The 23,997-nt window shown below is 46.2% G+C and overlaps 1 protein-coding gene across 6 annotated transcripts in view; it reads right to left on the reverse strand.

Moving 5' to 3' along the window:
• LOC110531067 (DNA (cytosine-5)-methyltransferase 3A) overlaps positions 1 to 23,997 on the reverse strand; it is a 90,848-nt gene that overhangs the window by 39,052 nt on the left and 27,799 nt on the right. For 5 of the 6 annotated variants that reach the window (XM_036984550.1, XM_036984548.1, XM_036984554.1 and 2 more), the window contains 5 exons: positions 16,320 to 16,526; positions 15,851 to 16,009; positions 14,004 to 14,111; positions 4,247 to 4,406; positions 3,998 to 4,144 (listed from right to left, as the gene is read on the reverse strand). In XM_036984550.1, coding sequence (XP_036840445.1) covers positions 3,998 to 4,144; positions 4,247 to 4,406; positions 14,004 to 14,111; positions 15,851 to 16,009; positions 16,320 to 16,526 — 781 coding nt within the window. The remainder of the gene's footprint in view (positions 1 to 3,997; positions 4,145 to 4,246; positions 4,407 to 14,003; positions 14,112 to 15,850; positions 16,010 to 16,319; positions 16,527 to 23,997) is intronic. The other variant, XM_036984549.1, reaches the window with a different exon arrangement.

Consider the following 23,997-nt stretch of genomic DNA (forward strand, 5'->3'; position numbering starts at 1 on the left):
GGTGGGCCCAGTAGAAAACCCCTTGGTAATAACCAGGTCCAGAACATGGCTCTGGTTATGGGTGGGCCCAGGAGAAATCTCCTTGGTAATAACCAGGTCTATAGTGTGGCTGTGGTTATGGCTGGGCCCAGTAGAAAGTCCCTTGGTAATAACCAGGTCTAGAGTATGGCTGTGGTTATGGGTGGGCCCAGTAGAAAGCCCCTTGGTAATAACCAGGTCCAGAGTACGGCTGTGGTTAAGGGTGTGCCCAGTAGAAAGCCCCTTGGTAATAACCAGGTCCAGAGTATGGTTGTGGTTATGGGTGGGCCCATTAGAAAGCCCCTTGGTAATAACCAGGTCCAGAGTATGGCTGTGGTTATGGGTGGGCCCAGTAGAAAGCCCCTTGGTAATAACCAGGTCTATAGTGTGGCTGTGGTTATGGCTGGGACCAGTAGAAAGTCCCTTGGTAATAACCAGGTCTAGAGTATGGCTGTGGTTATGGGTGGGCCCAGTAGAAAACCCCTTGGTAATAACCAGGTCCAGAGTACGGCTGTGGTTAAGGGTGTGCCCAGTAGAAAGCCCCTTGGTAATAACCAGGTCCAGAGTATGGTTGTGGTTATGGGTGGGCCCATTAGAAAGCCCCTTGGTAATAACCAGGTCCAGAGTATGGCTGTGGTTAAGGGTGGGCCCAGGAGAAAGCCCCTTGGTAATAACCAGGTCCAGGACATGGCTGTGGTTATGGGTGGGCCCAGTAGAAAGCCCCTTGGTAATAACCAGGTCTATAGTGTGGCTGTGGGTATGGCTGGGCCCAGTAGAAAGTCCCTTGGTATTAACCAGGTCTAGAGTATGGCTGTGGTTATGGGTGGGCCCAGTAGAAAGCCCCTTGGTAATAACCAGGTCCAGAGTACAGCTGTGGTTATGGGTGGGCCCAGTAGAAAAACCCTTGGTAATAACCAGGTCCAGAATATGGCTGTGGTTAAGGGTGGGCCCAGGAGAAAGCCCCTTGGTAATAACCAGGTCCAGGACATGGCTGTGGTTATGGGTGGGCCCAGTAGAAAGCCCCTTGGTAATAACCAGGTCTATAGTGTGGCTGTGGGTATGGCTGGGCCCAGTAGAAAGTCCCTTGGTATTAACCAGGTCTAGAGTATGGCTGTGGTTATGGGTGGGCCCAGTAGAAAGCCCCTTGGTAATAACCAGGTCCAGAGTACAGCTGTGGTTAAGGGTGTGCCCAGTAGAAAGCCCCTTGGTAATAACCAGGTCCAGAGTATGGTTGTGGTTATGGGTGGGCCCAGTAGAAAGCCCCTTGGTAATAACCAGGTCCAGAGTATGGCTGTGGTTATGGGTGGGCCCAGTAGAAAGCCCCTTGGTAAAAACCAGGTCCAAAACATGGCTGTGGTTATGGGTGGGCCCAGTAGAAAGCCCCTTGGTAATAACCAGGTCCAGAACATGGCTGTGGTTATGGATGGGCCCATTAGAAAGACCCTTGGTAATAACCAGGTCCAGAGTATGGCTGTGGTTATGGGTGGGCCCAGTAGAAAGCCCTTTGGTAATAACCAGGTCCAGAACATGGCTGTGGTTATGGGTGGGCCCAGTAGAAAACCCCTTGGTAATAACCAGGTCCAGAGTATGGCTGTGGTTATGGGTGGGCCCAGTAGAGAGCCCTTTGGTAATAACCAGGTCCAGAACATGGCTGTGGTTATAGGTGGGCCCAGTAGAAAGCCCCTTGGTAATAACCAGGTCCAGAATATGGCTGTGGTTATGGGTGGGCCCATTAGAAAGCCCCTCGGTAATAACCAGGTCCAGAACATGGCTGTGGTTATGGGTGGGCCCATTAGAAAGCCCCTTGGTAATAACCAGGTCCAGAGTATAGCTGTGGTTATGGGTGGGCCCAGTAGAAAGCCCCTTGGTAATAACCAGGTCCAGAGTATGGCTGTGGTTATGGGTGGGCCCAGTAGAAAGCCCCTTGGTAATAACCTGGTCCAGAACATGGCTGTGGTCATGGGTGGGCCCAGTAGGAAGCCCCTTGGTAATAACCAGGTCCAGAGTATGGCTGTGGTTGTGGGTGGGCCCATTAGAAAGCCCCTTGGTAATAACCAGGTCCAGAGTATGGCTGTGGTTATGGGTGGGCCCAGTAGAAAGCCCCTTGGTAATAACCTGGTCCAGAACATGGCTGTGGTCATGGGTGGGCCCAGTAGGAAGCCCCTTGGTAATAACCAGGTCCAGAGTATGGCTGTGGTTGTGGGTGGGCCCATTAGAAAGCCCCTTGGTAATAACCAGGTCAAGAACATGGCTGTGGTTGTGGGTGGGCCCAGTAGAAAGCCCCTTGGTAATAACCAGGTCAAGAACATGGCTGTGGTTATGGGTGGGCCCAGTAGAAAGCCCTTTGGTAATAACCAGGTCCAGAGTATGGCTGTGGTTATGGGTGGGCCCAGTAGAAAGCCCCTTGGTAATAACCAGGTCCAGAGTATGGCTGTGGTTATGGGTGGGCCCAGTAGAAAGACCCTTGGTAATAACCAGGTCAGTCTATGTATGTTTTTCTATGTTGGGGTTTTGAGTTCAGCCTAGTATGGTTCTCAATCAGAGGCAGGTGTCGTTAGTTGTCTCTGATTGAGAATCATACTCAGGTAGCCTGAGTTTCACTTTTGGTTTGGGGGTGTTTGTTTTCCGTGTGTGTGTTTGTTGCCACACGGTACTGTTTCGGTTTCATTCGTTTCACGTTTATTGTTTTGTAGTGTTCAGTTTATGTCTTTAAATAAACGTTATGGACACTTACCACGCCGCGCATTGGTCCTCCGATCCTTCTCGCTTCTCCTCCTCAGAAGAGGAGGAGGAATGCCGTTACAACAATAGTTTAGATAAATCAGAAAAGCAAGAGGGGCAGTGCTGTGGTGGCCTACACTGGGTTATGGCCAGCACTGGTGGCTCACATTTAAACAGTATTGCATGATGCTCAAAAGGCCCAAAGTCGCAAAATGAAATGTCCTTACAGCTGAGAGAATTAGTGTAAATAGAGGATGTCCCTCCACCCTTTTCCCCTTTTCTGATGAGAAACATCCAATCAACTTCACGCACAGTAATGAGGTCATTCACAAGAAAGGTTTTACTAGTGATTGCTCTAACATTTAAAAGAACCATATTCAATGTGTGTGGGCCACTCTGCCCCTGGGGCATCTTTCTCAAGGTAACCAATGGAATAGAAAACCAAATGATTAACGTTCCAACCATGTTTTCTGACAGTCTCCAGTCTATCAGTAGCAGATAACAGTTTGTATGAACTCACTAGAAGACAAAGTTAAATGAACATAAATTAGGTCACTCACAATAACCATAGCGCCATTTCTACAGTTGATATATTGTTCTCTGTTGGTTTTTCTGACAGGGAGGACTGGAGCCCTACGAGACCCTGTCTGTCAGTCTCTAAAACAGGTTGATGTTGCTGGGACTGGAGCCCTACGAGACCCTGTCTGTCAGTCTCTAAAACAGGTTGATGTTGCTGGGACTGGAGCACTACGAGACCCTGTCTGTCAGTCTCTAAAACAGGTTGATGTTGCTGGGACTGGAGCCCTACGAGACCCTGTCTGTCAGTCTCTAAAACAGGTTGATGTTGCTGGGACTGGAGCCCTACGAGACCCTGTCTGTCAGTCTCTAAAACAGGTTGATGTTGCTGGGACTGGAGCCCTACGAGACCCTGTCTGTCAGTCTCTAAAACAGGTTGATGTTGCTGGGACTGGAGCACTACGAGACCCTGTCTGTCAGTCTCTAAAACAGGTTGATGTTGCTGGGACTGGAGCCCTACGAGACCCTGTCTGTCAGTCTCTAAAACAGGTTGATGTTGCTGAGACTGGAGCACTAGTTTTGGCTAGTTGATCTGGACATTTCAAGTTATAAATATCTCTCTACGGTCTGAAATGACTGACATGACAAGAGGAACTGATGAGGCAGTATCCACCTAGTGCATTCTACTATTACAACTTTAAAGAGTCGGACTGAGTAGAGACTTTAGCATGTGTGTGTTTACCTCTAGTCCCCTCATCGATGACCTCTCTGATCTTGGGTTTCTCAGCAACGTTCTTGCGGGGCCTCTTCGTCGGAGGGGGCGGGGTGTAAGCTTCCTCTGGCTCCACCCACATCTCAGGATACACGTCCTTATATGGGTGTCTCTCTTCTGGGGGGAGGGTCAAACAACAGGAAACACTTACTTATGTGTGTGTGTGTGTGTGTGTGTGTGTGTGTGTGTGTGTGTGTGTGTGTGTGTGTGTATGTGTACCATCAGGGGGGTCCAGACTCTGAGGTCCGCTGGGCAGGAAGCCTGTCATGGCCCATTCTATCAACTTCCTGTTCTGCTTCTGTAGCTCCGCCCCCCCACCCTCTGCATCATCACCACCATCACAAGAGGGGAGAGGCTTGCCGGCACGCTTGCTCGCCACCTAAACACACACACACACACACACACACACACAGTAAAAAAATTGACAACAGGGTTTCAGCATGCTTATAGGAAGGACATTCAACAAGCACAGCAATTACACAAATTACTGAAGACTGGCTGAGAGAAATTGATTATAAAAACAATGTGGGGGCTGTTTTATTAGAATTAGGTGCGGCTTTTGACATTATTGATCATTGTCTGCTGCTGGAAAAACGTATGAGTTCTGGCTTTACACCCCCTGCTATATTGTGGATAAAGAGTTACCTGTCTAACAGTAAACAGATGGTGTTCTTTAATGGAAGCCTCTCCAACATAATCCAGGTAGAATCAGGAATTCACAGGGCAGCTGTCAAGACCCATTACTTTTTTCAATCTTTACTAATGACATGCCACTGGCTCTGAGTGAAGCCATTCTGTCTATGTATGTGGATGACTCAACACTTCAGCTATTACTGTGAGTGAAATCACTGAAACACGTAACAAAGTGCTGCAATCAGGGAAAAGTATTTCTTGCCACTCATTCTGAAACTGACTGCAGCTCCTTAAGTTTTGCAGTGGGAAGTCGTTAGTACCAATTGGTCCTGAACAGGGCAGCATGGCTGGCCCTTAAATGTAGACGAAGAGTCAGCATGGCTGGCCCTTAAATGTAGACGAAGAGTCAGCATGGCTGGCCCTTAAATGTAGACGAAGAGTCAGCATGGCTGGCCCTTAAATGTTAGACGAAGAGTCAGCATGGTTGGCCCTTAAATGTAGACGAAGAGTCAGCATGGCTGGCCCTTAAATGTTAGACGAAGAGTCAGCATGGCTGGCCCTTAAATGTAGACGAAGAGTCAGCATGGCTGGCCCTTAAATGTAGACGAAGAGTCAGCATGGCTGGCCCTTAAATGTAGACGAAGAGTCAGCATGGCTGGCCTTTAAATGTAGACGAAGAGTCAGCATGGTTGGCCCTTAAATGTAGACTAAGAGTCAGCATGGCTGGCCCTTAAATGTAGACGAAGAGTCAGCATGGCTGGCCCTTAAATGTAGACTAAGAGTCAGCATGGCTGCCCTTAAATGTAGATGAAGAGTCAGCATGGTTGGCCCTTAAATGTAGACTAAGAGTCAGCATGGCTGGCCCTTAAATGTAGACGAAGAGTCAGCATGGCTGGCCCTTAAATGTAGACTAAGAGTCAGCATGGCTGGCCCTTAAATGTAGACGAAGAGTCAGCATGGCTGGCCTTTAAATGTAGACGAAGAGTCAGCATGGCTGGCCTTTAAATGTAGACGAAGAGTCAGCATGGTTGGCCCTTAAATGTAGACTAAGAGTCAGCATGGCTGGCCCTTAAATGTAGACGAAGAGTCAGCATGGCTGGCCCTTAAATGTAGACTAAGAGTCAGCATGGCTGCCCTTAAATGTAGATGAAGAGTCAGCATGGTTGGCCCTTAAATGTAGACTAAGAGTCAGCATGGCTGGCCCTTAAATGTAGACGAAGAGTCAGCATGGCTGGCCCTTAAATGTAGACGAAATAGTCTGCAAGGCTGGTCCTTAAATGTAGACGAAGAGTCAGCATGGCTGGCCCTTAAATGTAGACGAAGAGTCAGCATGGCTATCTCTTCTGCTGGAGGAGAGATTGACTTCATCACTGTTTGGCTTTATGAGAGGTATTGGCATGTTGAAAACACCTGTCTGTTTAAACTACTGGCACAGACCTCAGACACCCATGACTAATCCACAACACATGTCACCAGAGGTCTCTTCACAATGTAACAAGTGCAATGTAACAAGAATATTTAGACTTAGGGATGCCACCCATTAGATAAAATACCGAACGGTTCCATATTTCACTGAAATAATAAACGTTTTGTTTTCGAAATGATAGTTTCCGGATTCGACCATATTAATGACCAAAGGTGCGTATTTCTGTATGTTATTATGTTATAATTAAGTCTATGATTTGATAGAGCAGTCTGACTGAGCGTTGGTAGGCAGCAGCAGGCTCGTGAGCATTCATTCAAACAGCACTTTTGTGTGTTTTGCCAGCAGCTCTTCACAAGCACAGCGCTGTTTATGACTTCAAGCCTAACGGCTGGTGTAACCGATGTGAAATGGCTAGCTAGTTAGCTGGGTGTGCGCTAATAGCGTTTCAAACGTCACTCGCTCTGAGACTTGGAGTAGTTATTCCTCTGCAAGGGCTTTTGTGGAGCGATGGGTAACGCTGCTTCGATTGTGGCTGTTGTCGATGTGTTGCTGGTTTGAGCCCAGATAGGGGCGAGGAGAGGGATGGAAGCTATACTGTTACACTGGCAATCCTATAGTGCCTTTAAGAACATCCAATAGTCAAAGGTATATGAAATACAAATGGTATAGAGAGAAATAGTCCTATAAATACTATATTAACTACAACCTAAAATCTCTTACCTTAGAATATTGAAGTCTCATGTTAAAAGGAAACACCAACTTTCATATGTTCTCATGTTCTGAGCAAGGAACTCAAACGTTAGCTTTCTTACATGGCACATATTGCACTTTTACTTCTCCAAAACTTTGTTTTTTGCATTATTTAAACCAAATTGAACATGTTTCATTATTTATTTGAGGCTAAATTGATTTTTATTGGCGTATTATATTAAGTTAAAATAAGTGTTCATTCAGTATTGTTATAATTGTCAATATTACAAATAAAAATTTAAAAAATCGTCCGATTAATCTGTATCGGCTTTTTGTGGTCATCCAATAATCGATATCGATATCGGCGTTGAAAAATCATAATCGGTCTAACTCTAATCTAGACCCCTACAAATCAGCCGGGCTAGACAATCTGGACCCTCTCTTTCTAAAATTATCTGCCAAAATTGTTGCAACCCCTTTTACTAGCATGTTCAACCTCTCTTTTGTATCGTCTGAGATTCCCAAAGATTGGAAAGCTGCCGCGGTCATCCCCCTCTTCAAAGGGGGTGACACTCTAGACCCAAACTGCTACAGACCTATATCTATCCTACCCTGCCTTTCTAAGGTCTTCGAAAGCCAAGTTAGCAAACAGATTACAGACCATTTCGAATCCCACAGTACCTTCTCCGCAATGCAATCTGGTTTCAGAGCTGGTCATGGGTTTACCTCAGCCACGCTCAAGGTTCTAAACGACATCATAACCGCCATCGATAAGAGACATTACTATGCATCCGTATGCATCGACCTGGCCAAGGCTTTTGACTCTGTCAATCACAACATTCTTATTGGCAGACTCGACAGCCTTGGTTTCTCAAATGACTGCCTCGGCTGGTTTACCAACTACTTCTCAGACAGAGTTCAGTGTGTCAAATCGGAGGGCCTGTTATCCAGACCTCTGGCAGTCTCTATGGGGGTGCCACATGGTTCAATCTTCGGGCCGACTCTCTTCTCTGTATACATTAATGATGTTGCTCTTGCTAGTGGTGATTCTCTGGTACACCTCTATGCAGACGACACCATTCTGTATACTTCTGGCCCCTCTGTGTTAACTAACCTCCAGACGAGCTTCAATGCCATACAACTCTCCTTCCGTGTCCTCCAACTGCTCTTAAATGCAAGTAAAACTAAATGCATGCTCTTCAACAGATCTCTGCCCGCACCTGTCCGCCCGTCCAGCATCACTACTCTGGACGGTTCTGACTTACAATATGAGGACAATTACAAATAACTAGGTGTCTGGTTAGACTGTAAACTCTCTTTACAGACTCACATTTAGCATCTCCAATCCAAAATTAAATCTTGAATAGGCTTCCTATATCGCAACAAACTTACCCTTGTAAAACGGACCATGCTACCGATCCTCGACTTCGGTGATGTCATCTATAAAACAGCCTCCAACACTCTACTCAACAAACTGGATGCAGTCTATCACAGCCATCCGTTTTGTCACAAAAGCCCCATACACTACCCACCATTGCGACCTGTACGCACTCGTTGGTTGGCCCTCGCTTCATACTCGTCGCCAAACCCACTGGCTACAGGTTATCTACAAGTCTCTGCTGGGTAAAGCCCCGCCTTATCTCAGCTCACTGGTCAAAAATCTCTGTAGCTGGAGACTCATATCTCCCTGTCATGTTGTCTTGTCTCTGTCCTTTCCCTTCACCCTGTCTCCCTCTGCTGGTCGTGTTAGGTTACCTTTTCTCCCCCGCTTTCCCCCAGCTGTCCCTTGTCTCCTCTAACTACCCATTCACCCCGTTCCCCACCTGTTCCCTTTTTTCCCTCTGATTAGGTCCCTATATCTCTCTCTGTTTCTGCTCCTGTCCTTGTCGGATTCTTGTTTGTTTGTGTTTCATGCCTGAGCCAGACTATCGTCATGTTTGCTGTAACCTTGTCCTGTCCTGTCGGAATCTGCCTGTCTATCTGAGCCTACCTATGTTTTGTTATTAAAGAAGCTCTGTTTAAGTTAGTTCGCTTTTGGGTCCTCATTCACTCACCATAACAGAAGAATCCGACCAAGAATGGACCCAGCGACTTCGGATCCTCTCCACTCAGCCGTCGGGATCCAGGGAGCGATGCTAGGCAGACACGAGCAGGAAGTGTCTGCTGCTCGACATGCCGTTGAGACCCTGGCCGCCCAAGTCTCCAACCTCACAGAACAGGTTCACCATCTCCGCCTCGATCCACCGGCCACTTCCAGGGCTTTCGAATCTCCGGAGCCCAGAATCAATAACCCGCCGTGTTACTCTGGGGAGCCCACTGAATGCCGCTCGTTCCTCACCCAGTGTGATATTGTGTTTTCTCTCCAGCCCAACACTTACTCCAGGAGCACTGCTCGTGTCGCCTACGTCATATCTCTCCTTATTGGACGGGCTCGTGAGTGGGGCACGGCAATCTGGGAGGCAAGGGCTGAGTGTACTAACCAGTATCAGGACTTTAAGGAGGAGATGATACGGGTTTTTGATCGATCTGTTTTTGGGGAGGAGGCTTCCAGGGCCCTGTCTTCCCTATGTCAAGGTAATCGATCCATAACAGACTACTCTATTGAGTTTCGCACTCTTGCTGCCTCCAGTGGCTGGAACGAGCCGGCTTTGCTCGCTCGTTTTCTGGAGGGTCTCCGCGCAGAGGTAAAGGATGAGATTCTCTCCCGGGAGGTCCCTTCCAGCGTGGATTCCCTGATTGAACTCGCTATTCGCATTGAGCGACGGGTTGATCTGCGTCACCGAGCTCGTGGAAAGGAGCTCGCGTTCTCCGTTGCCCCCCTCTCCGCATCACTACCATCTTCCTCTGCCGGCTCGGGAGCTGAGCCTATGCAGCTGGGAGGTATCCGCATCTCGACTAAGGAGAGGGAACGGAGAATCACCAACCGCCTCTGTCTCTATTGCGGTTCTGCTGGTCATTTTGTCACTTCATGTCCAGTAAAAGCCAGAGCTCATCAGTAAGCGGAGGGCTACTGGTGAGCGCTACTACTCCTGTCTCTCCTTCAAGATCCTGCACTACCTTGTCGGTCCATCTACGCTGGACCGGTTCGTCAGCTTCCTGCAGTGCCTTAATAGACTCTGGGGCGGAGGGCTGTTTTATGGACGAGACCTGGGCTCGGGAACATGACATTCCTCTCAGACAGTTAAGGGAGTCCACGGCCTTGTTCGCCCTGGATGGTAGTCCTCTCCCCAGGATTCAGCGTGAGACGCTACCTTTAACCCTCACTGTTTCTGGTAATCATAGCGAAACCATTTCTTTTTTGATTTTTCGTTCACCTTTTACACCTGTTGTTTTGGGCCATCCCTGGCTAGTTTGTCATAATCCTTCCATTAATTGGTCTAGTAATTCTATCCTCTCCTGGAACGTCTCTTGTCATGTGAAATGTTTAATGTCTGCTATCCCTCCTGTTTCCTCTGTCTCTTCTTCACAGGAGGAGCCTGGTGATTTGACAGGGGTGCCGGAGGAATATCACGATCTGCGCACGGTGTTCAGTCGGTCCAGGGCCACCTCTCTTCCTCCACACCGGTCGTATGATTGTAGTATTGATCTCCTTCCGGGAACCACCCCCCCCCGGGGTAGACTATACTCTCTGTCGGCTCCCGAACGTAAGGCTCTCGAAGATTATTTGTCTGTAGCTCTTGACGCCGGTACCATAGTCCCCTCCTCCTCTCCCGCCGGAGCGGGGTTTTTTTTTGTCAAGAAGAAGGACGGGTCTCTGCGTCCCTGCATAGATTATCGAGGGCTGAATGACATAACAGTGAAGAATCGTTATCCGCTTCCTCTTATGTCTTCAGCCTTCGAGATCCTGCAGGGAGCCAGGTTTTTCACTAAGTTGGACCTTCGTAACGCTTACCATCTCGTGCGCATCAGGGAGGGGGACGAGTGGAAGACGGCGTTTAACACTCCGTTAGGGCACTTTGAATACCGGGTTCTTCCTTTCGGCCTCGCTAACGCTCCAGCTGTCTTTCAGGCATTAGTCAATGATGTCCTGAGAGACATGCTGAACATCTTTGTTTTCGTTTACCTTGACGATATCCTGATTTTTTCACCGTCACTCCAGATTCATGTTCAGCACGTTCGACGTGTCCTCCAGCGCCTTTTAGAGAATTGTCTTTTTGTGAAGGCTGAGAAGTGCACTTTTCATGCCTCCTCCGTCACATTTCTCGGTTCTGTTATTTCCGCTGAAGGCATTAAGATGGATCCCGCTAAGGTCCAAGCTGTCATTGATTGGCCCGTCCCTAAGTCACGCGTCGAGCTGCAGCGCTTTCTCGGCTTCGCGAACTTCTATCGTCGTTTCATCCGTAATTTCGGTCAGGTGGCAGCTCCTCTCACAGCCCTTACTTCTGTCAAGACGTGCTTTAAGTGGTCCGTTTCCGCCCAGGGAGCTTTTGATCTCCTCAAGAATCGTTTTACATCCGCTCCTATCCTTGTTACACCTGACGTCTCTAGACAGTTCGTTGTCGAGGTTGACGCGTCAGAGGTGGGAGTGGGAGCCATCCTTTCTCAGCGCTCCCTCTCTGACGACAAGGTCCACCCATGCGCGTATTTTTCTCATCGCCTGTCGCCGTCGGAACGTAACTATGATGTGGGTAACCGCGAACTGCTCGCCATCCGGTTAGCCCTAGGCGAATGGCGACAGTGGTTGGAGGGGGCGACCGTTCCTTTTGTCGTTTGGACTGACCATAGGAACCTTGAGTACATCCGTTCTGCCAAACGACTTAATGCGCGTCAGGCGCGTTGGGCGCTGTTTTTCGCTCGTTTCGAGTTCGTGATTTCTTATCGTCCGGGCTCTAAGAACACCAAGCCTGATGCTTTGTCTCGTCTCTTCAGTTCTTCAGTAGCCTCCACTGACCCCGAGGGGATTCTCCCTGAGGGGCGTGTTGTCGGGTTGACTGTCTGGGGAATTGAGAGGCAGGTAAAGCAAGCACTCACTCAAACTCCGTCGCCGCGCGCTTGTCCTAGGAACCTTCTTTTCGTTCCCGTTCCTACTCGTCTGGCCGTTCTTCAGTGGGCTCACTCTGCCAAGTTAGCCGGCCACCCTGGCGTTCGGGGTACGCTTGCTTCCATTCGCCAGCGTTTCTGGTGGCCCACCCGGGAGCATGACACGCGTCGTTTCGTGGCTGCTTGTTCGGTCTGCGCGCAGACTAAGTCCGGTAACTCTCCTCCTGCCGGCCGTCTCAGGCCGCTTCCTATTCCCTCTCGACCGTGGTCTCACATCGCCTTAGATTTTGTCACCGGACTGCCTTCGTCAGCGGGGAAGACTGTTATTCTTACGGTTGTCGATAGGTTCTCTAAGGCGGCTCATTTCATTCCCCTTGCTAAGCTTCCTTCTGCTAAAGAGACGGCACAAATCATCATCGAGAATGTTTTCAGAATTCATGGCCTTCCGTCAGACGTCGTTTCGGACAGAGGTCCGCAATTCACGTCTCAATTTTGGAGGGAGTTTTGCCGTTTGATTGGGGCTTCCGTCAGTCTCTCTTCCGGCTTTCACCCCCAGTCTAACGGTCAAGCAGAACGGGCCAATCAGACTATTGGTCGCATCTTACGCAGTCTTTCTTTTCGCAACCCTGCGTCTTGGTCAGAACAGCTCCCCTGGGCAGAATACGCCCACAACTCGCTTCCTTCGTCTGCGACCGGGCTATCTCCTTTTCAGAGTAGCCTCGGGTACCAGCCTCCGTTGTTCTCATCTCAGTTCGCCGAGTCCAGCGTCCCCTCCGCTCAGGCTTTTGTCCAACGTTGCGAGCGCACCTGGAAGAGGGTCAGGTCTGCACTTTGCCGTTATAGGGCGCAGACTGTGAGAGCTGCTAATAAGCGTAGAACTAAGAGCCCTAGGTATTGTCGCGGTCAGAGAGTTTGGCTCTCCACTCAGAACCTTCCCCTTAAGACGGCTTCTCGCAAGTTGACCCCGCGGTTCATTGGTCCATTCCGTATCTCTCAGGTCATTAATCCTGTCGCAGTGCGACTTCTTCTTCCGCGATATCTTCGTCGCGTCCACCCGGTCTTCCATGTCTCCTGTGTTAAGCCCGTTCTTCGCGCCCCCGCTCGTCTTCCCCCCCCCCCCCCCCCATCCTTGTCGAGGGCGCACCTATCTACAGGGTCCGTAAGATCTTGGACATGCGTCCTCGGGGCCGTGGTCATCAGTACCTAGTTGACTGGGAGGGGTACGGTCCTGAGGAGAGGAGTTGGGTTCCCTCTCGGGACGTGCTGGACCGTGCGCTGATTGATGATTTCCTCCGTTGCCGCCAGGTTTCCTCCTCGAGTGCGCCAGGAGGCGCTCGGTGAGTGGGGGGGTACTGTCATGTTGTCTTGTCTCTGTCCTTTCCCTTCACCCTGTCTCCCTCTGCTGGTCGTGTTAGGTTACCTTTTCTCCCCCGCTTTCCCCCAGCTGTCCCTTGTCTCCTCTAACTACCCATTCACCCCGTTCCCCACCTGTTCCCTTTTTTCCCTCTGATTAGGTCCCTATATCTCTCTCTGTTTCTGCTCCTGTCCTTGTCGGATTCTTGTTTGTTTGTGTTTCATGCCTGAGCCAGACTATCGTCATGTTTGCTGTAACCTTGTCCTGTCCTGTCGGAATCTGCCTGTCTATCTGAGCCTACCTATGTTTTGTTATTAAAGAAGCTCTGTTTAAGTTAGTTCGCTTTTGGGTCCTCATTCACTCACCATAACACTCCCTCACTAGCTTTAAGCGCCAGCTGTCAGAGCAGCTCACAGATCACTGCACCTGTACATAGCACATCTGTAAACAGACCATCTATCTACCTCATCCCCATACTGTATTTATTTATATATCTTGTTCCTTTGCACCAGAGTATCTCTACTTGCACATTCATCTTCTGCACATCTACCATTCCAGTGTTTAATTGCTATATTGTAATTACTTCGCCACCATGGCCTATTTATTGCCTTAACTCCCTTATCTAACCTCATTTGCACTCACTGTTTATAGACTTTTTGTTTTCTTTTGTTCTACTGTATTATTGACTATGTTTAGTTTATTCCATGTGTAACTCTGTATTGTTGTATGTGTCGAATTGCTTTGTTTTATCTTGGCCAGGTCACAGTTGCAAATGAGAACTCTCAACTGGCCTACCTGGTTAAATAAAGGTGAACATGTTTTTTTTAAATAAAGTTTAAAAAAATATATGTCTATGAATGTGTGTGTGAGTGCGTGTTTGCATGTGTGTGTACCTGTAGTGCCTCATATATGGCCCTCCTGTACATGGGCTGTTTGTTGTAGGTGGGCTGGTGGAAGGCTGAGGAGAAGGAGCTCAGCGGCATCAACTTCTCTACACACACCTGGAGGGAGAAAGAGATGGAAAGATAGTTGGAGTGAGGGAGGGAGGGAGGGATGTTTACAGTATTATAACAATCCTGGAGAGAGAGTTGGGTGTTTACAGTATTATAACACCCCTGGAAAGAAAGATGGGTGTTTACAGTATTATAACACCCCTGGAGAGAGATGGGTGTTTACAGTATTATAACACCTCTGGAGCGAGAGATGGGTGTTTACAGTATTATAACACCCCTGGAGAGAAAGATGGGTGTTTACAGTATTATAACACCCCTGGAGAGAGAGATGGGTGTTTACAGTATTATAACACCTCTGGAGAGAGAGATGGGTGTTTACAGTATTATAACACCCCTGGAGAGAGAGATGGATGTTTACAGTATTATAACACCCCTGGAGAGAGAGATGGGTGTTTACAGTATTATAACACCCCTGGAGAGAGAGATGGATGTTTACAGTATTATAACACCCCTGGAGAGAGAGATGGGTGTTTATAGTATTATAACACCCCTGGAGAGAGAGATGGGTGTTTACAGTATTATAACACCCCTGGAGAGAGAGATGGGTGTTTACAGTATTATAACACCCCTGGAGAGAGAGATGGATGTTTACAGTATTATAACACCCCTGGAGAGAGAGATGGATGTTTACAGTATTATAACACCCCTGGAGAGAGAGATGGATGTTTACAGTATTATAACACCCCTGGAGAGAGAGATGGATGTTTACAGTATTATAACACCCCTGGAGAGAGAGATGGATGTTTACAGTATTATAACACCCCTGGAGAGAGAGATGGATGTTTACAGTATTATAACACCCCTGGAGAGAGAGATGGATGTTTACAGTATTATAACACCCCTGGAGAGAGAGATGGGTGTTTACAGTATTATAACACCCCTGGAGAGAGAGATGGGTGTTTACAGTATTATAACACCCCTGGAGAGAGAGATGGGTGTTTACAGTATTATAACACCCCTGGAGAGAGAGATGGGTGTTTACAGTATTATAACACCCCTGGAGAGAGAGATGGGTGTTTACAGTATTATAACACCCCTGGAGAGAGAGATGGATGTTTACAGTATTATAACACACCTGGAGAGAGAGATGGATGTTTACAGTATTATAACAATCCTGGAGAGAGAGATGGGTGTTTACAGTATTATAACACCCCTGGAGAGAGAGATGGATGTTTACAGTATTATAACACCCCTGGAGAGAGAGATGGGTGTTGTCTTGTAACACTCTTCTTTTCTTCCTGGGGGATTCTAATTGAAGGTTCTATGGAAGGTTATGAGGGCTCTGAGTGAGGGTTAAAAAAAATGGAAAGTTCTGAAGGTTCAAAATAATTGAAAGTTCTGAGGGTTCCAAATAATTAAAAGTTCTGAGGGTTCTAAATAATTGAATGTTCTGTAGGTTCTAGGTGAAAGTTCTAACTGAAGCTGTCTGAGGGTTCTAACAAGGCATAATGCTATGCTAGGCTATCGATAAACTTACACAAATGCTTGTCTAGCTTTGGCTGTAAAGCATATTTTGAAAATCTGAGATGACAGGGTGATTAACAAAAGGCTAAGCTGGGTTCCAATATATTTCATTTGTGATTTTCATGAATAGGAATATTTTCTAGGGATATTTATGTCTGTTGCGTTATGCTAATTAGTGTCAGGCGATGATTACGCTCCCGGATCCGGGATGGGGAGTCACAAGAATAAGGGTTCCACTTGTGTTTCTGATTGTTCTAACTCACCACAGAGAACTTCCCGTCTCCGAACCACATGACCCAGCGTGTTCCCTCTGCTGCACGGCTCCTCCCACTCATCACCCAGGAGACGATGCGCCCAGGCCACCAGGAGAACCCACGCAGCTTCCCGAACACCAGACAGCCCAAACCAAACCCCCTACCATCCTATTATAAACACATGGTATACATTATAACACCAGACAGACCAAACCTCCTACCATCCTATTATAAACACATGGTATACATTATAACACCAGACAGACCAAACCCTCTACCATCCTATTATAAACACATGGTATACATTATAACACCAGACAGACCAAACCCTCTACCATCCTATTATAAACACATGGTATACATTATAACACCAGACAGACCAAACCTCCTACCATCCTAGGTCGTCATTGTAAATAAGAATTTGTTCTTAAGTGACTTGCCTAGTTAAATAAAGGTTACATTTTTTTTATACAATTACCTTGTACTCTGAATCTCTGGGTGTGGCCCGGTGGCCCCTGGCAACAGGCTCTGGCGTCATGGCGATGGTGGGAGAGGCGGGGTCAGTGTGTTGCTGGGGTGTGGGAGTGGCTAAACTGGCTGCTGGCTCCTCCTCCTTCTGAAACTCTGGCTCTGATAGGTTCTCCATCACGCTCATCACATCCTCTTGGTGGGCCCGCATTTCAGCCTGAAGAACACACATTATGAAAGGCATAAACACCAAGTATACACTGTGTATAAAACATTAAGGAAACTCTTTCCTAGACACAGACTGACCATGTGAAAGCTATGATCCCTGATTGATGTCACCAGTTAAATCCACTTCAATCAGTGTAGATGAAAGGGAGGAGACAGGTTAAAGAAGGATTTTGAAGCCATGAGTCATTTAAGACATGGATTGTGTATGTGTGCCATTCAGAGGATGAATAGGCAAGACAAGTGCCTTTGAACAGGGTATGGTAGGTGCCAGGCACACTGGTTTGAGTGTGTTAAGAATTGCAACGCTGCTGGGTTTTTCTCGCTCAACAGTTTCCTGTGTGTATCAAGAATGGCCCACCACCCAAAGGACATCCAGCCAACTTGACACAACTGTGGGAATTATTGAAGTCAAAATGGCCAGCATCCCTGTGGAATGCTTTTGACACCTTGTAGAGTCCATGCCCCAAACAATTGAGACTGTTCTGACCAACTTTCCAAAACTATCGTTTGTTAACAAGAAATTTGTGGAGTGGTTGAAAAACAAGTTTTAATGACTCCAACCTAAGTGTATGTAAACTTCTGACTTCAACTGTATCAAAGAATTTGCGAGGGCACTAGAACAAGTCTGCAGCACCCGGCCTCACCCTACTAGAATCTGAAGTCAAATGGCTACTGTTTGCTGAACATCTGGTGCTTCTGTCAACAACCAAGGAGGGCCTACAGCAGCTCCTAGATCTTCTCCACAGAATCTGCCAGACCTGGGCCCTGGCATTAAATCTCACTAAGACAAAAAATAATGGCGTTCCAAAAAAGGTCCAGTTGCCAGGACCACAAATACAAATTCCATCTGGACACCGTTACCCTAGAGCACACAGAAAACTATAGATACCTTGGCCTAAACATCAGCGCCACAGGTAACTTACACAAATCTGTGAATGATCTGAGAGACAAAAAATTATACAAAATATATACAAAATATACAACTGATAGGATTGATAAAGCATGGGCATGGGCTACAGGCCTAATGAGTTTTTCTCCAAAAGGATACAATTTAGAAACTTTAATTTTCTCGCAAGGACTTATATACAGGATACTAACTCAAGATCAAAACCTTTATTCCAAATCACAAGTCCATACCTAAAACCTTGATTTTGGACAAAATTACCTGAATGGACTATTACTACCAAGGATTATCAAGAAGAAAAAAAACTTCCAACAAACCAAAAAATGCAGTATAAACACAGCGGAACCTGGAAATACCATCCAGCACAAAACTGAGTGAGTAATGTTCAGTCTAAACTTACTTTTGAACACAAAAATGTAACCTTTTGGGATATAGGGCAGCATTTTCACTTTTGGATGAATAGCGTGCCCAGGGTGAACTGCCTCCTACTCTGTCCAAGATGCTAATATATGCATATTATTATTAGTATTGGATAGAAAACACTCTGAAGTTTCTAAAACTGTTTGAATGATGTCTGAGCATAACATAACTCATATGGCAGGCGAAAACCTGAGAAAAATTCAACCAGGAAGTGGGACATCTGAGGTTTGTAGTTTTTCAAAGCTTGGCTTACCGAATACACATTGAGATATGGATGAGGTTGCACTTCCTAGGGCTTCCACTAGATGTCAACCATCTTTTGAAACTTGAATGAGGATTCTACTATAAAGGAGGGGCTCATGAGACCTCTTTGAGTCAGTGGTCTGGCAGAGAGCCTTGGTCTCATGACGTGCGCTCCCGACAGAGTTACCTCTCATTCCAGCGCTTTTTCTGAAGGCAAAGGAAAATTATTGAAGTTTTATGTTAAAAACATCCTAACGATTGATTCCATACATCGTTTGACATGTTTCTAAAGGACTGTAACGGAACTTTTCGAGTTTTTGTCTGGAGGAAGTGCCTGCGCCTCATGAAGATGCATTACTGGGATGAACACGCTAACAACAAGTGACTATTTGGACATAAATGATGGAACTTTATGGAAAAAATCAGACCTGGGCCCTGTCGAACTGGGATTCCTGGGAGTGCCTTCTGATGAAAATCATCAAAGGTAAGTGAATATTTATGGTGTTGTTTCTAACTTTGTTGATTCCAAAATGGCGGATATTCCTCTGGCTGTTTTGGGCTCCGAGCGCCGTTCTCAGATTATGCTTTTTCCGTAAATGTAAAAAAAAAATCTGACACAGCGGTTGCATTAAGGAGAAGTCAATCTTTAATTCTGTGAATAACAGTTGTATCTTTTATCAATGTTTATTATGAGTATTTCTGCAAAATCACCGGATGTTTTGGAATCAAAACATTACTGCATGTAAGGCGCCAATGTAAACTGAGATTTTTGGATTTAAATATGCACATTATCGAACACAACATACATGTATTGTGTAACATGATGTCATATGAGTGTCCTCTGATGAAGATCATCAAAGGTTAGTGATTAATTTTATATTTATTTCTGCTTTTTGTGACTCCTATCTTTGGCTGGAAAAATGGCTGTGTTTTTTCGACTTGGCTGTGATCTAACATAATCATATGTTGTGCTTTAGCTGTAAAGCATTTTTGAAATCGGACACGATGGGTAGATTAACAAGATGTTTATCTTTCATTTGCTGTATTGGACTTGTTAATGTGTGAAAGTTCCATATTTCTAAAAAATATTTTGGAATTTCGCGTGCTGCCTTTTCAGGGGAATGTTGTCGAAAGGTTAAAGACAATTATCTCTAGCTAATTTTCTTATACAAAGCCTATAAATAAGGATACGAAGCTACCAAGCTGCTAGGAAAGAAACTGACTGAAATTAGCATTGAAGTGTGAAGTGAGAGGTGTGAAAACTCTTGAGCCTAACAATGGCAGGAGAGTTTCACAGCCCCCCCCCCCCCCAAATGCAGAGGCTTTTGAAGCTCCCTCCATCTGTGCAGAGGTCATTACAATACAGTACCCCATCTCTATTTTTAGCTGATATGCAACCAGGATACTTCAGTTGTAAATTACCTCTATAAGAAACAATATTGTTGCTTAGATCACATTAGAAGATATCCTCCTCAGAATCTCCAAAATAGAAAAGCCTCAGGACAACTTTGCATGGATGTCATATTTTACCTTTATAAAGGACCATTCGCCAAAACTGAAAAGATATAGTTAGCTAACAACCTCCTTTTTAAAGTGGAAAAGATGGTGGACAGAGACTTGCTAGCTACGTTAGCTAGCTAGCTGGGATTTTCTATAAGGAATCTGCCTCCCACAAAAAGCTTCTCTCAAGTGGGTGTGACACCTAATCCTGCTGCCGACTGCACTGCTGCTTGGATTCCACCTGGCGATCTCCGTCTGCCCTGACCTGTCTCCCCCTGTCTGGTACAGATACTCCCCCCTCTCTCCCGAGCTTTGCTCCAGCACACTAGCGCTGTTGGGGTGAGTGACTCTGAACTTACAAGTCGTTAAAAATTTTCTCTGGTGCTTTATGCTATTTGCCTCCTGCTTTGTTGATGATGATCTTGCTTTTTTACCCAACCGTAGGACAGACTGTTTGTTCCCACACTCGGGACTCTGACTCTCTATTGGTTACACAGACTCTTGGCCTCCCATCCTATTCTAACTACCTCTCGCCAGCTTTGTATTCATGTTATCTGATGAAATTGCTGTACAATATGATCTTAATGCCATCTAATGCAGAGTCAAATATTATAAATCAACACTGCAGAGCTCTCCCTGTCCTCTGCCGTGCCCTGATTGTATTACTGCTGATTATATCTGGAAATGTGCATGTACACTCTGGCCCATCTACTGTTGGTAGCCCCAATTCTGACTTGTGCTCTGATATCGGTTTCACTGATTTCTGCTCTCGTAAAATCCTGGGTTTTCTGTCGGAGAAAAGTCGGAGTCAGAGGCCGAACCTTCTCTTGTCTCTACTCCTCCCGTTATGGGGTCTGAGACGCCGAAGCTTCCCACCATTAGCTCTGACAAATTGAAAACTCTAGTCATTGGCGACTCCATTACCCGCAGTATTAGACTTAAAACGAATCATCCACTGTTTACCAGGGGGCAGGGCTACCGACGTTAAGGCTAATCTGAAGATGGTGCTGGCTAATGCTAAAACTGGCGAGTGTAGAGAGTATAGAGATATTGTTATCCACGTCGGCACCAACGGTGTTAGGATGAAACAGTCAGAGATCATCAAGCGCAACATAGCTTCAGCGTGTAAATCAGCTAGAAAGATGTGTCGGTATCGAGTAATTGTCTCTGGCCCCCTTCCCAGTTAGGGGGAGTGATGAGCTCTACAGCAGAGTCTCACAACTCAATCGCTCCCAAAAGATAGAATTTGTAGATAGTTGGCCCTCTTTCTGGGACTCACCCACAAACAGGATCAAGCCTGACCTGCTGAGGAGTGACGGACTCCATCCTAGCTGGAGGGGTGCTCTTATCTTATCTACCAACATAGACAGGGCTCTAACTCCTCTAACAGGGTGCAGGCCAGGCAGCAGGCTGTTAGCCAGCCTGCCAGCATAGTGGAGTCTGCCACTAGCACAGTCAGTGTAGTCAGCTCAGCTATCCCCATTGAGACCGTGTCTGTGCCTCGACCTAGGTTGGGCAAAACTAAACATGGCGGTGTTCGCCTTAGCAATCTCACTAGGATAAAGACCTCCTCCATTCCTGTCATTATTGAAAGAGATCATGATACCTCACATCTCAAAATAGGGCTATAATGTTAGATCCCTTACTTCAAAGGCAATTATAGTCAATTAACTAATCACTGATCATAATCTTGATGTGATTGGCCTGACTGAAACATGGCTTAAGCCTGATGAATTTACTGTGTTAAATGAGGCCTCACCTCCTGGCTACACTAGTGACCATATCCCCCGTGCATCCCGCAAAGGCGGAGGTGTTGCTAACATTTATGATAGCAAATTTCAATTTACAAAAAAAAAAATGACGTTTTCGTCTTTTGAGCTTCTAGTCATGAAATCTATGCAGCCTACTCAATCACTTTTTATAGCTACTGTTTACAGGCCTCCTGGGCCATATACAGCGTTCCTCACTGAGTTCCCTGAATTCCTATCGGACCTTGTAGTCATAGCAGATAATATTCTAATATTTGGTGACTTTATTATACACATGTAAAAGTCCACAGACCAACTCCAAAAGGCTTTCGGAGCCATCATTGACTCAGTGGGTTTTGTCCAACAAGTATCTGGACCCACTCACTGTCACAGTCATACTCTGCACCTAGTTTTGTCCCATGGAATAAATGTTGTGGATCTTACTGTTTTTCCTCATAATCCTGGACTATCGGACCACCATTTTATTACGTTTGCAATTGCAACAAATAATCTGCTCAAACCCCAACCAAGGAACATCAGAAGTCGTGCTATAAATTCACAGACAACACAAAGATTCCTTGATGTCCTTCCAGACTCCCTCTGCCTACCGAAGGACGTCAGAGGACATAAATCAGTAAACCACCTAACTGAGGAACTCAATTTCACCTTGCGCAATACCCTAGATGCATTTGCACCCCTAAAAACATTTCTCATAAGAAACTAGCTCCTTGGTATACAGAAAATAATAAACGGCTCTCTATCCACCGGATGTGTACCAAACTCACTAAAAATGGCAGTAATAAAGCCTCTCTTGAAAAAGCCAAACCTTGACCCAGAAAATATAAAAAAACTATCGGCCTATATCGAATCTTCCATTCCTCTCAAAAATTTTAGAAAAGGCTGTTGCGAGGCAACTCACTGCCTTCCTGAAGACAAACAATGTATACGAAATGATTACGTCTGGTTTTAGACCCCATCATAGCACTGAGACTGCACTTGTGAAGGTGGTAAATGACCTTTTAATGGCATCAGACTGAGGCTCTGCATCTGTCCTTCTGCTCCTAGACCTTAGTGCTGCTTTTGATACCATCGATCACCACATTCTTTTGGAGAGATTGGAAACCCAAATTGGTCTACACGGACAAGTTCTGGCCTGGTTTAGATATAAAGATATCAGTTTGTCTCTGTGAATGGTTTGTCCTCTGACAAGTCAACTGTAAATTTCGGTGTTCCTCAAGGTTCCGTTTTAGGACCACTATTGTTTTCACTATATAGTTTACCTCTTGGGGATGTCATTCGAAAACATAATGTTTACTTTCACTGCTATGCGGATGACACACAGCTGTACATTTCAATGAAACATGGTGAAGCCCCAAAATTGCCCTCGCTTGAAGCCTGTGTTTCATACATAAGGAAATGGATGGCTGCAAACTTTCTACTTTTAAACTCAGACAAAACAGAGATGCTTGTTCTAGGTCCCAAGAAACAAAGAGATATTCTGTTGAATCTGATAATTAATCTTACAGGTTGGTTGTACAGTCGTCTCAATTAAAACTGTGAAGGACCTCGGCGTTATTCTGGACCCTGATCTCTCTTTTGACAAATATATCAAGACTGTTTCAAGGACAGCTTTTTTCCATCTAAGTATCATTGCAAAAATCAGAAACTTTCTGTCCAAAAATGATGCAGAAAAATGTATCCATGCTTTTGTCACTTCTAGGTTAGACTACTGCAATGCTCTACTTTCTGGCTACCCGGATAAAGCACTAAATAAACTTCAGTTAGTGCTAAATACGGCTGCTAGAATCCTGACTAGAACCAAAAAATGTGATCATATTACTCCAGTGCTAGCCTCCCTACACTGGCTTCCTGTCAAGGCAAGGGCTGATTTCAAGGATTTACTGCTAACCTACAAAGCATTACATGGGCTTGCTCCTACTTATCTCTCTGATTTGGTCCTGCCGTACATACCTACATGTACGCTACAGTCACAAGACGCAGGCCTTCTAATTATCCCTAGAATTTCTAAGCAAACAGCTGGAGGCAGGGCTTTCTCCTATAGAGCTCCATTTTTATGGAATGGACTGCCTACCCATGTGAGAGATGCAAACTTTTGTGCCGTGGCGGAGATCTTTGTGGGCTATCATCGGCCTTGTCTCAGGATGGTAAGTTGGTGGTTGAAGATATCCCTCTAGTGGTGTGGGGGCTGTGCTTTGGCAAAGTGGGTGGGGTTATATCCTTCCTGTTTGGCCCTGTCCGGGGGTATCATCGGATGGGGCCACAGTGTCTCCTGACCCCTCCTCTCAGCCTCCAGTATTTATGCTGCAGTAGTTTATGTGTCGGGGGGCTAGGGTCAGTTTGTTATATCTGGAGTACTTCTCCTGTCCTATCCAGTGTCCTGTGTGAATTTAAGTATGCTCTCTCTAATTCTCTCTTTCTCTCTCTCGGAGGACCTGAGCCCTAGGACCATGCCTCAGGACTACCTGGCATGATGACTCCTTGCTGTCCCCAGTCCACCTGGCCGTGCTGCTGCTCCAGTTTCAACTGTGATTATTATTATTTGATTATTAGCCAGAAGAGGACTTTTTTATTTTTTTTTATTTTTTTATTTCACCTTTATTTAACCAGGTAGGCCAGTTGAGAAC

This window comes from Oncorhynchus mykiss, chromosome 8 (genome assembly GCF_013265735.2).
Source record: "Oncorhynchus mykiss isolate Arlee chromosome 8, USDA_OmykA_1.1, whole genome shotgun sequence".
Taxonomy (NCBI): domain Eukaryota; kingdom Metazoa; phylum Chordata; class Actinopteri; order Salmoniformes; family Salmonidae; genus Oncorhynchus; species Oncorhynchus mykiss.